Source organism: Megalops cyprinoides, chromosome 6 (assembly GCF_013368585.1).
Source record: "Megalops cyprinoides isolate fMegCyp1 chromosome 6, fMegCyp1.pri, whole genome shotgun sequence".
Classification (NCBI taxonomy): Eukaryota; Metazoa; Chordata; class Actinopteri; order Elopiformes; family Megalopidae; genus Megalops; species Megalops cyprinoides.
The window spans coordinates 20,246,782-20,260,199 of NC_050588.1; the positions used below are offsets into that span (position 1 = coordinate 20,246,782).

The following is a 13,418-nucleotide window of genomic DNA, read 5'->3' on the forward strand; positions in this document are numbered from 1 at the left end:
GTGTAATATTAAACTGAAATGTGAAACGGTGACACTCCGTGAATATAGCTGTATGTGTGGCAGGGAGACGAAAAAAGAGCCAGAAGGGGAGAGTCTCTTCGCAGTAACCAATAGCGATGCAATATTAAATATGCCAGAGCCAAAGGAAACGAACAGAATATGATGTCTGATTATAGCAATGGCTTCTCTGCTGTGCGGTGCCCATTTTTTGAATAATAACATCCAGATGCAAGCAAAGCCATGGGCTGGCAGATATCAAAGCATACTAGGTTGGGAGGAGTAATGAGCCAGCTGCCTGGTAGCACTGAATTCCAAAGGGAATTTGGGACGGGTGTTAATGTCCCTGTCACTAACTCCTATGTGCTATGGCAGGTGGATGGGAAACACATGCAAGAGACTGGTCTGTTCATGTAGCCCTCTCCCAACACGAAGCGTATGTTCTCGGTAATTGCATGTTATTGTCGTGATGAGATGCTGGCAATTGTGTGCGGGCTCCTTTCCAGTTTGGCAGCGAGCGAGCAGAGATGTTTGTGCATGCCAGCATGCGCCTATGAACTCCGTTGTCAGCACTGCTGATATCGCCGGTTGGCTGACTGACCATAAATCTGAGTTGCAGAAAGTGTCTGTAATGCAGGTTCGCTTGACGACAGTGAGTGACAGAGATGTGAGAGCTGCGATAAGTGTTGTGTGGCAGGGTGGCCATTGTGACAGGAGGTGATTGGACAAGATCATCAGGTGAATTTTAGAACAGTCATTTTTTCTGTTTTTTTTTTTTTTTTTTTTTATTCATTAACAGAAAAATGAACATCAGTGTTAGGGTTGGTATTGTGGTGCGGAAAAGAAAGCAATCGGTGTTAAAGGCTTCTTCTACTCAAAAGACTCACTGACAGTCTCTTCATACAGGCCTGACAACAGCAACAAACCACACCTGAGTTGATTACAACACAGCTGAGGCGTGCATACTCATGAGACTCCACTCAGTTCAACTCAAGTAGGAGCCAATGGAAGAGCTCCCCAAGTCATTCTGGCATTGACACTAATGGGACAGTGGACAAAGGGTAGTAGTGATCCTGAGCTACGCTGTCCATGGTCCTGCAGCATTCCTGGTCTCTTGAGGCACCCTGAGGCCTGAGCAGAAAGTGGTGTATGCGCCCTTCCAGCCTCTGTGCCCCCCCTCTCAGCACCACAGGCAGAAGCAGAGAGGGTTTCTGCACTGCTTCCCAGAGCTGCAGCGCACAGAGTGGGCTGCAGATGAGTGGGGCTTGAGGTAATTTGACAAGCCCTCTCTCTTTCATTACTGCTGTTTGTCCCACTTCCCATGAAACGCACACCTCTGTTTCCCCTACTGTGAGTTTATCAAGAGTACTCTACCAGCCCTCCACCCTAACATCCTCCCCACTGTGTCGTCTGAACTCTAGTCTAACTGGCTAATCCCAATCTAAAACTGCAGCATAGGACACCTGCATGAGTAAACCTGGAATCAGTTGTTTCTCACATGTGGATGGGCCCCATTTACCTGGATCTGCAAGTATTGGTTGGCTGCCTACAAGCACTCACCTGCGTTTTAACATGCTTCCAAAGCAGTCTTGGCAGCAGAACAAATGTGGATGGAAGAGAAATTACACCAAAGCACATACACAAAGAGACACTATGAGAGAAACCAATATCAGCATCTGACAACAAACATTTCCTTCTGTGGGCGCAGCGCCAGAAGAACAATGCTGGCTAAAAGGACCACCATTTCACTCCATTAACACACAGTACAGTCAAATGGTAGTCATAGTTACCGAGGTATTTAAAATGAAGGTTGTTTTCCACACAAACACACACGCGCACACACACACATGCACGCATACACACAGATGCACTCAGCATTGTCCTGTTGTATACAGTATTGCTTTTAAGAAGTAAATAAAACTGAAAGTCTGTCCTTATGGCATGAAATTGGTGAGGTCACATGGCATAGGATCTAGCTTTAAAACATGCCTATATTCGATCAAATCCCATGCTGTTTCTCTCTCACCAATCTCCTCTTATGTTCTATTTCAATTGCACTTTCCTTGATGATTCAAACCTTTTCCCTTTGGACATCCATCTCATGATGTGAAGTTTTTATGGGCAGCAAATAGCTGACGTACTGTATCAGAGAGCCTTTTTGTGGGCCTCCTGTTCAAAAAATATCCTTAATGTTTTTTTTTTTTTACAGAGCAAAACATTTCAACTGTCATTTCAATTGTATTGTTGTACTGCATTGTGAATGAAGCAGCAGTTGATCCCTGAACATTGGCCTTTGCTACCCTTGCCCTACGCAATCTTTGTGTCTTTAGCCACTAGTCTTAAACACAATGCACGTCCCATCAAATGGAACATTAGAAGTGTAATAACATTAAAGCACAGCCTCTGTATGGTGAATGTTACATCTCGCCTAATATAGCAGTGAATGAGCTGTCAGCTCCTCAGCAGATTGTGAATGAAGGACTGGTGACTTCGGCTCATCTGCTCAGTTCAGCGTGAGGAGAGAAAATGTGGAAACAGCTGATTCCTCTGGGAAAGCGCCGTGAACAACACGTGTGACCCTGCCTTTCCGCATCCTGCTGAGCGTTTAACCTGCGTTAGATCGCACGCGCTGCCACAGACGGAAACTCCCGAAGCCCGGCTGAGCTATTCCTCTCAGCGTTCGCCAGGAAACCAGAAGCAGGAAAACAGCGTGCGCTGAACCCTTTTGAGGAAGGTGTCAAACTGAACCGAGCGTTTTCAGAGGGGTCCTGCTGAGAGCTGTCACGGTGTTCTAATTGGGATGCGTGTTTAGCACTGACTGAACACGCTTTATGTATGGAGAAATCCTGTCAGCGTGAATGTCGACAAAGAATCTGTTTGATCAGGACTGTTCTTGTGTTTGTGTGTGTGTGTGTGTGTGTGTTCTTTTTATTAAGCAGTTATTAGAGCTTTTTTTTTTGTTTTGTTTTTTTTTTGTCAGGTCCAGTTTAGATTTTGTATAAAAAATGCCCTTGATGATATACACTCTGATGCGTGTCTTACTAGACCCTGGCTGAAAATGTAACACGAACCGCTTACTGCTTTGCCTAGTTCAGATTTATAAATAAATCGTTGCCATGTACTAAAACACATGCTGTTATTTCCATCATCTAGATGGGACATAAAAGATTTAAATCTGATTGGTAGATATGGAAAGAGAGGCAATTCTATTGGTGGGATTCTGCTGGGACCACAAACTGTAGCATTCTAACAAAGATTTTCTTGCAGTCGTAACAAGGTACAGTATGTACAGAGAGTCTCTGTAACAAGAATATATCAAACTATGTACTTTACATTCTATCCCTGCATGTAGTGTCTTAATATTGGAACGCTTAACTCCTCATTATTATACAGTAGGTAGAGACAGGAAATACTTTGCCAAGCTAAGGCGGAAAGCTGAGTGCATAGTCTCCCAGGTTATAAATGATCTTTGATAACAGTGTTCATGTGCTGTGAATTTGAGAATGATGTGCCCTTCAGCCTGTGTTAAACTGCAAGCTTCATGACCACTATTCCTGAATGTAAATAGTGGCCAGAGCTCTTAAGGAAAACCAGGAAGGAATGCTGCGTGCATAGTCATGTGCATAAGATTCCACCATTTAGATCTTAAGGGACCTTGTGGGATGCCAGAGCCACCCCCATGTTAAAGCAAATTCTCATTTTGTTAGGCAGGGCACTGATAAATCCTGTAGCATGATGGGAACATTATCATTATTGTCTCACAGCATCTGTACAGGGCACAGTGCTTGGATGAGGTCCTCTGTTTGTGTTAGCAGTTTTGTAATTGTGCAACTGGAAGCATGACTGTAGAGATGGTTATCTGTTCAGGCATGTGTGATTGTTTTTGTCCCTCTTGTTCTAATGTATCCCACATAGGTTGCTCCACTTGCTTCTTGTTTTTTTTTCATCAGGTAAAGAGTGGCAAAGCCACCTATACCATGCTGATATACTGTACAGCCCTAGCCAACGATTATCTGTTTTTTATCCTTGTTTTTTTTTTTTCTTCTTTCAGGCCAGTGACACCGAAGGTGTTTCCACTGAGCCCCAGCCCCGGCCCAGTGTTGTCACATTTCCATGGAAACCAGCACAGCGCTCCAATGGGCTGAGGCGACAGAAGAGAGACTGGGTCATCCCACCAATAAACGTGCCTGAAAACTCCAGAGGGCCCTTCCCCCAAATGCTTGTCAGGGTGAGTGACAGCGTGAAGGGAGTCATCTCCTTGCTTTACTTGCATGTCATGAGGGCTACTGCTGCAGCACAATGGCATTGGCACAGTATGAGCAAGTAACAAAGGATGATTGAAAGACATCAGAATGATTGTTAAAGACACAGAATGATTAAAAGACATCATAAAAGGAGATATGACCTTAGTTTATTTATGAATACACACATTATTATTATTTATAATTATTGAAAATATTTTCTTTAACTACTATGAAGACCTCCATCTTCAGGCTAATCTTTGATCCTTTGTGGAATCATAACTCAAATCTTTCTCTTACTTGTGTGGTCTTCATATTACTGGGGGCATAATGCATTGCATGTTTGAATTTATTGTAGTACTTATTTAGTTACTGTAGGTGTCACACGTGTTTGAATGTGGCTGGTTGTATTCAGAATGTCCTATTGTTTCTGTGACTTTATTAGGTGCATTTTATTCTTTTCCTTTGTAAGTCACTGCAGATAAGAGTGTCCGCTAAAAGCCAGCATGTAAAATGTAAATGTCATGCTATCTATAACAGTGAGGAACAGAGATAATTGAGCTTTGTCTCATTTTCAGCTGATTCCAGAACAGTTGAGCCCAGCACTCTCGGAACTCGTCCAGAGAATATTTCCGTTTGTTTAGAAAAGCTTAAACAAGCGTGTTTGTCAGTGTGCTTTTGAAAGGATTCCAGAAACGCCCTCAGTGAAGATTAGCATGGCTTGTTTCCCTCTTTCTCCTCTCATTATCATGTGCTTTGCGGGTGATTATTAGCTGCCGGTGATGTGATTACTGCACCACCACAGCAGCTGTGGGCAGACTTACTCTGATGGAGGTATGCGCTAAAGAGGGAAGAGAACTGAATTTACATAAACGAATCCCCTAAACATAGGCCTCTGTAGGTGTAAGTCTAAAGGCGCTGACTCAGTGCTCTTACTCTGTGAGTACTACATCATTAAAAATATATGGCGCATACAAACATAGCTATTGTATGACACAGTCCCTAAGTTTTTGTCCCTGACCTTGTCCTAATGGCAAAACACTAATCGAATTCCTTTGCCACTGCAATTCACAGAAATTCACATGAATTAATTTGCTTTTGAATGCATATATTTTTGGCCTAAACAGACTGCCTGTTATTGCACTAACTGGACAGGCATACAAATGCACATTCACCCAGCACATCCCCTCTCTGACGTATCCTGGAGAGGAAGTTAGGAAGTCAAATGCTCCCAGAGATAAATGTAAACTAAATTTGTTTCCATTCATCATGTGGCACTGTTTACCTGCATTGACTCCCCAGAGTCCACTCCAGTGAGATTAATGGAAACCTTGACATCTAAAATATCAGATAAACAATATAAAGCAAATCAATGGAAATCAAATTAATTGAAATACGTTACTCATTTTCACTTTGACAGATGGCACACAGCCAAAATAAAATAAATACTTTTTCATTCTAATGATGGATGGTAGTCTGCGTTGAACTCATGTCACACCCGAGCTTGGGTAACAAGCTGCCATGTTCATTGCCCTGGTCACCACCACCATCACCATATATGTCTTAGTATTCTACCTGTTTGTACAGTGTGATACAGTGTACAGATAGTGTTTACAGAGTGCTGTCCCATTCACTTTATGCTACTTTCACAGCCTTTCATCTTGCATTGCCTTTACATTCAAAGGGAGATAGAATGGGGAGTAGTAGAAGTGACTAATACCATAACAAATCACAGCTCTGTTAAGCTGCAACCTGTAAACTGCAAAGAGTAAAAAAAAGGAGGAAAGAAAAAAGCAGGTACCTGAAATGATTGAATATGAGACAAAACAGAATGAGACAGCACTAGAGAGCTTTTAAAATTCTCAACAGAGTTGTCATAGCAGTGTGTCATGTGAATTGCCTGTTTGGTCAAACCTCAAAGACATCCATCAGATGGGAAAATATTTATAGCAATTCCCACTTTAAATACCTACCCATTGTCTTTATTCCCTTGTTTACGAAACTGGTTTGATTCTGGTTTAGCTTGTGAAAATGTTTTTTTCCCCCTTGTTCTTACTCACATGAAGTCCTAGGGGTAAACATTCACCCTATGTGCTCATGCCAACAGATTTAGAATCTGGCTGCAGTTCTTTTTTCTTTGCAAACAGTTTGAAAGTTAGAGCTGAGAGCACAAGCTCCAGCGAGACTTGCTCATACATCAGCGCCATTTAAAACCACTGACTGGAGGGGGGAAAAAAATCAAAGAGCATTGGAGTAGGACGCAGCAGATGTCGTCCTATCCTGTCCTTCATACAGGGCCTCCTGGAACTAAAGGAGGCTCTCAGCACACAGATTCAAGATGGTGTTTTTTTTTTGTTATATTTCAGGTCTCTGAACAATCTTTTATGTCTGAGTACCCTGTAAGCCACCAAATTAAGTTTTAGTTGAAATTACTGCTCACTGGTATCCAAAAAGACTTGCTCAAATGTAAGCACCTGCATATCTGAATAGGAAAAATGTATATATGTGAATGAGCAATAGGGTGTTGCTGTGCCACTTCACATTGGATACTCCTGCTACCCAGCAAAGGGGAGGAATAGTACTCTTGTTCTGACTCTTGCTCTGACTTCTGACCTTCTGCGGGGGACATCCATGTTGTCATTGACTCTGCTCAGCTCCTTTAACCCCTAGAAGTGGAATGACACCAGTTAGCATGAGATACATGAAAGAAAGGCAAGAATTTTTTTCTTTACCCCCTATGTCAATGTGTACATACACATACGCTCAACATTATTGGCATTGTAGTTTACTTTGTAAACTCCTCACAGTACTGTGATTCATTTTATATTACATTGATGCATTTTCATATTGTGCTGATTTTGATTTACTTTACATTCAGTTTCTCTCCAGGAAAGCCCAGTGCAGACAAACACCTGTTCTTTCTGAAACCACTGCACTGTGTATTTAATTATGTTGTCAAGGAGCTTTGAATGCAAGGGCTTTTTTAACACAGACTTTTCATTGTGAGTATATGTGTGTGTGTGTGTGTGTGTGTGTGTGTGTGTGTGTGTGTGTTTGTGTTGCTATTTGGAGATGACCTTAATCATGGCCCTGGCTGTGGTAGAGAAAGCCTCAGTTCCATTTGACATGGTGTGTTGTAGCTCTTCATTATGTTTCTTGTGACAAGTTTCCTTGATTTTCTGTTGTGGGTCTGACCAGTGGAAGGTCATGATTTGGCAACATGGTGCAAACTGGGAGTGTGCTCTTCTTTTCCATGATCTCAGATCTTTTCTTCATTTCTCTACATTTACTCATACAATCTGAGGAGAGGTTACACATTCTTCAGTGCCAACATACTCTGTCAAAATCAGAAAGGGGGTAGTTTTTGAAAAGCTCTCTCTAGTTCACAAGGTTGATAAGGCTGACGGGTTGGCCAAATTTTGAAAGAAAAAGTGAAAATGAAGAAGGCTGGGTATCAGACATAAGTATGCATTTTTTGTCACTGACACCATTACCAAGAGTGCAGCCCTATTCTACACTAGGGCTGCAACAATAACCGCATCACCTCCATACCACGGTATTAGGAGGTGTACCACGGTGTTGAGCCCGTCACCGCCATTACTGTCATAAAAGCTTTTCCCTTATATGAGAGTGCTGCCATCCTCATGTAGCTTTTGGCTTGGTCTGTGGCCTTGTCTACACTTATCTGGATATTTCTGAAAACTCACTTATCGGTTTTGAAAAGGATCACGGCCACAGTACACGCTTTTTTTTTTTTTTTATCTCTCCACACGAGAACGAGAAAACAATTCTAAACCTCTGCACTGAGCATACACACAACATTTGCAAGCGCATCACGCCATTGTAACCTTCTGGTCGACTGACCAATCAAATCAATCGAGAGGACTGACAGAGGAGAAGCGGCTTGCGAGTCTGGTGTCAACAAATAATGGTATGGAGGAAAACATTCAATGTATGATAACCCCTTTCTATATCCATGTTTATTAATTATAATGCATAACAAAACTCACGTAACATGCTTTTAAATGTGTGTAATAACTGTTTCTTTAGTTTTAAGTTAATCAAACCAAATATTTAGCATTTTATATGGTGTTTGAAATGCACGCCATGAATGAAACTATACTACAATTAGCCTAGGCGATGGCCTAGAACTGAATCGATGGATTTTTGTCTTTTGAAAGTGATAAAACAGTAGAAACAATATTTGTGCACCAAATGATTGTATGACTGTTTAGGTTAGGCGTATTTGTTGTTTCAGACTGATATTTCTGCTTCTGTTACATGGCTACATTTGAAATTGCCAGCAGCTGCTGAGCATAAGGAGTTTAAGGAATTAAAAACTGTGAGTAATTTATATAGCCTATTTTAAAATAGACCTAGTGCCCCCAATTCTGGTAATTCTGGTTACTGCAAACAAGACACGAACAAGTCTGCGATGGATAGTTATTTGGTGTAACAGTTCATTAGTTGAAATAGGGGGTGTCCTAGTATTTTTATTTTTTTTTTAATAAAATTCAAGCCTGAATTAGCCTATTTACAATAACACGAAAATAATTGTAGGCTTTAAAAAAACAAGAAGCAACAAAGCCAGTAAACGGTTTGACCTATCTTTGTTTGTTCTTTTTTCAGTGCTTTTATAGTGGTAGTGACAGTAGCGGTAGCAGCGATAGCGGTATCGATAGTACCACTATATCGCTTATTAAGGGACAAGTAACGTCAAATGAATGACTAATTAAACACAGGGGGGTTTGCTTGAGGTATTACCGCAAACCGCAAGGTGGCATTCTTAGAATACCGCGGTAAGGACATTTCTATACCGCTGCAGCCCTATTCTACACATTGATACACACCTGAGTTAATGACCCGTGCAGCCAATATGCACAGTGATGGGGCACTCTGTCATCTGACAAGGAGTCGAGTGACAACCATCATCCGTTCATCTCTCACCAGGAGTAGGCCATCAGTTTCCACACACACACACACACACACACCCGCACATATGAACACACGGATACACACACACTGAAACGTGCACAATCGTACATGCACACTCTCTGCACTGGTTACTCTGTGTTCTTCTTTGCGAGTGGTGTTTGGTTGTTTTGACTGTTGAGTTGTGTAGGCCCATATTGTGCAGTTGTGTTTTGCTATGCTGAGTCCTGTTGTGAAATGTCTTTTGAAATCTTGATTGAAAATCGCCAGAAAAGAGCAGGGGAGAGAGACAGAGACAGAGTAAAAGAAAAACTGCCTTTGTGGTGCCATTCCAGTACAAAACTGTAAATAGCTACGCATATGCTTTGTTGTTATCATTTTAATGCATCAATAACTTGTGAGTCATGCCAATAAAGCATAAACAGAGAAGTGGAGTAGGAATAAAGGAGTCATTTCTCTAAATGCACAGGTGTATTTGTGCGTGTTTTGGATTTTCTGTCTGAAGAACAACCATCAGTAATGAGTTAGTCATTGATTTTTTTAAAGGCTTTCTAAAACAGTTCATTGATTTGTACCCTTTTTCTGCCAAAGTTAATGGCTGAATAACAATCCAGTCCTGGTTCCTTTCTTCACAGAAGACAAAAACGAACACCCTGTTTACAAACAAGGCTGGAATGCATTTCTGATCATGATTGCATCCATCAATGATGTGCACACAGCCATACACATCTCAGGCTTCAACTCTCTCCCCAGGCCTTGAAAAGAGAATGGCTTATATACCCTTCACCTCACAGGTTATTCCCAAAAACCATACAATTCACCACATCACAGCAATATCTTAATGAGCACATAAAAAACAGACAGCCACGTTTAAATATACACAGATGACACATAGACTGGGATTTGATCATCAGTGCATGAAGCAGTATGTGCACAGGTGCATGCCTTTTCCCTGTAACTGTCACCCTATATGCTGCTATGTACACAGCCAGGTAAGTTACCTGCTTCCACTTTTAATGTCTAAATGCAGTATACCTCACCCAGCTACACAAAGTAGTGCGGAGTAAAAGCCAGCACTATGTCCAGATTCACATTCTGTATGACGGATTTCATGACCCAGTGTGATGCAAACGGATGTGCACTTTTCTCTCTATATGTGAGAAGGCCAGCATTTCACGGGTATATAGGAAATTTCCACATTGATTCGGCAAGTGTCATCTACAATTTATGTTGTTAATGGAACACAACAGAAATCCCTAGGACCATGTTCTTTTTCCAACATTTTGTCAAACTGAACAGTTTGATCCATAGGAGAAGATGTTAAAGTAAAATGTGGCACTAAAGCACGATGCTAGTGCTAAGCTGCATCATCACATGTAGGCAGGTAATATGTCTAAGTAATTAAGAGTATTGAGTATCAGAGCACAAATGCTTACTGTAGTACTGACTATTCACCTCAGTGTGTGAGTGCTCAACCAAGGCAGTCACTACTGACTTCTCTGTTGGTTATTTTGTGCTACCATTGTGATTTGTGTTACAATTTTTAGCTGAGAGAGAACAAAAAATGGCCCACATATTACTGCCATCATATCTCATATACAGTTGCAGTGCAGTGGAACTATTTTATCTCCCCTATTTATGAAATTTGCTTTTAACAGAAAGCATATAACTAATAAACATAGACACAGCCTTGTATTTTACATTACATTAACAAATGACAGATATTGCTGAAGGGATGCATTTTGGCAAGCTCTGGAATGAATGTATTGTGTATAACAAATTTCTGAACCATTGCCAGCTGCAAAAAGAATCACAGTGTTCATTTTGTGAGGGGCATCTAGTGCTGCGGCTTAAAAAAACGCTGTCCCTGGTCTGTTCTTCAAAGATAAACAACCTCATTCCACTGTTCCTGCCAATTCCATCCATTAAAAAAGAAATGTTATCATGAACCCCAATAAACAAAACGGTGACAGGCAAGATACTGAGGGGAGACATTAGCTACTGTAACAGCCCACAGCAAAAACATGCATCTGTCATTCCAAATGCTTCGTAGCTGCTTTTCAAAATATGTTATGCAAAATCGATGTAGAAAAGTTAACAGTTGTAGCTAAACACCCGTGTCCCACAAGCCTTTGGCAAACGTACGTAACCCAGAAGGGGGGGATTGTTAGTCTGTGGATTTCCAGTGTGAAAAGTACTTATGAATCTCTTTGAACCCTTTATTTAATGTGTAACTTCCATAGCAGTTTTAGAGATGCTATGTTGCAGTAATGCACTGTGTGCAGAATGCACGTTGTCAGAACCTATACAGAATCGTCACATAAGCACAGCACAACAGTGTGCACCAGAATTACTGTGTTTATCGAGAATCCGATGCCCATCTGTGTATACACATGAATGGCACTTAAAAAGTTGTCATTGTATCAGTGTAACAACACTGTAATTATTTTAGAAATGAGTGTGTACCAACGCTTCTCTACATAGTAATCCATAACGGACATAGACTTAAAGCGAAGAGTTGTTGGGGTTGTAAAAGTACAGTACATCAGCCACACAACTCTGAACCTGTTTGTTATTATATGATTGTTTTATAACAATACACTGCTACATGATCATTCTTAAAGTCCATCTCAGAGTTGCTACACTAGAAGGTCAACTTAATATAGTGTTAGCAAAGAATATGCCCCCTCTCTCCTGTAGTCGGAGAGAAGAGAAAGATTGCGTTGGGTTTGTTTTTTGTTTGAGAGCATGGTTCTTATCTGTGTCTCAGCAGAGGAATTCTGGGAACACTCCCTGTGCTGTTGATAGTTGAGCCTGTTTCAAAAAGCACTGATTTTTACAGCATGGTTTACACTCAGGGATTACCGAAATCGCATTTTCCCAAGGCTTCAGAAGGAGCCAGGTTTCCCACAAATCAGAAACCACTCTGCGTTCAACGGACAGAGATTTAGAGGCCACTCTCAAATGAACCCCCTCTTCTGGAATAACAGCTTTTCAAACTCTTGTCCAGCTGCTGATGATCAGTTACTTTCCCCTTGTTTGTGTGTGTGTGTGTGTGTGTGTGTGTGTGTGTGTGTGTGTGTGTCTGTCTGTCTGTCTGTCTGTCTGTCTGTCTGTTCCCATATGCCTGTGTGTGTGCGTGTGTATACATGGCAATGTGTGTGTGTTTGTGTTTGTGTGTGTTTCTGTATAAATTATGCAGAATTTATATAGCGATGTTATCCCCAGTAATCAAGCAGATCATAGAGCATAACAAAGGATATTATTGCAGCCTGGAACTTTAGTTCATGGCATGTACAGTCCATATTTCATTACAAAGGGACTGATAACTCATAAACCCACAGTGTTAGATCCATGGAAGCAATAAGAATGGGGAAAGACAGGGGGATATTCTGATACAGGATTGCCATAATTAAGACACACACAAGCAGGAAAGAAGGAAATTGCTTTAAGACTGCTGATATGACTGACTTCCACAAATCTCACAGCCTGATAGAGCACTTTTGCACCTGGGTTCTCTCTCTCTACCAGAACTCTGTGGCTAAACATAGATCTACATCCCCCAGGAACATCCCTGGAGTTGGGGCGTGCTTAACCACCAAGAGTGAAGAGCACTGGCAAATGAATAAATGTAAACACATTTCTTGCGTTTGTGGCTCACACTTTTGTGCACATGCATTTTTTGGTTGATAAATGGTAAGACACCCAAGCAACAAAAGGGAATGAGTTGGGAAAGGAGAGTGTTTGACAAGATGCCAGGTGGAGAGAATGTGAGTGTTGAAGGCCAAGGCTGTTTAAACTTGGTTTTCCTCTTCTCATGACTCTAGGGGGAACTGTGGCTGTTTCTATCATTGCGGATGGCCACTAAATTGTGTGGAATTAATGTAGGGTTTAAGATAGTTGGAGCAAAGAAATGAAAGTTCTTTATGGTTTTGAGTTACTGTTTTGAGTATGAAGAGATCCTTAAAGCTGTCTGAAAGTTGTGGGTCAAAGCTCCGGATTTGGAGTAAATGATGTCTGAAGCCGTGTCTGCCTTCTGTGCTTCCAGTCTTCCATGAAGCCTGGCTTGGCTCCAATCCAGACTGGAGCTGCTGGGGGTGGGGGCTTTCATTCGATTCATTCAATATTGCTGTCCTGTCTTAGATGTGACCAAGAACAAATCCTCATACAGGATTTCACAAAATTCTGCCATTCCAGGAGAATATACAGAGAGATAAAATTTTGTTTGGTGTTTTATGGTGGTGTCTA

At 41.4% G+C, this 13,418-nt stretch overlaps 1 protein-coding gene across 1 annotated transcript in view; it reads left to right on the forward strand.

Moving 5' to 3' along the window:
* LOC118779082 (cadherin-4-like) overlaps positions 1–13,418 on the forward strand; it is a 221,427-nt gene that overhangs the window by 151,861 nt on the left and 56,148 nt on the right. Inside the window, exon 5 of the mRNA XM_036530960.1 lies at positions 4,049–4,225. Coding sequence (XP_036386853.1) covers positions 4,049–4,225 — 177 coding nt within the window. The remainder of the gene's footprint in view (positions 1–4,048; positions 4,226–13,418) is intronic.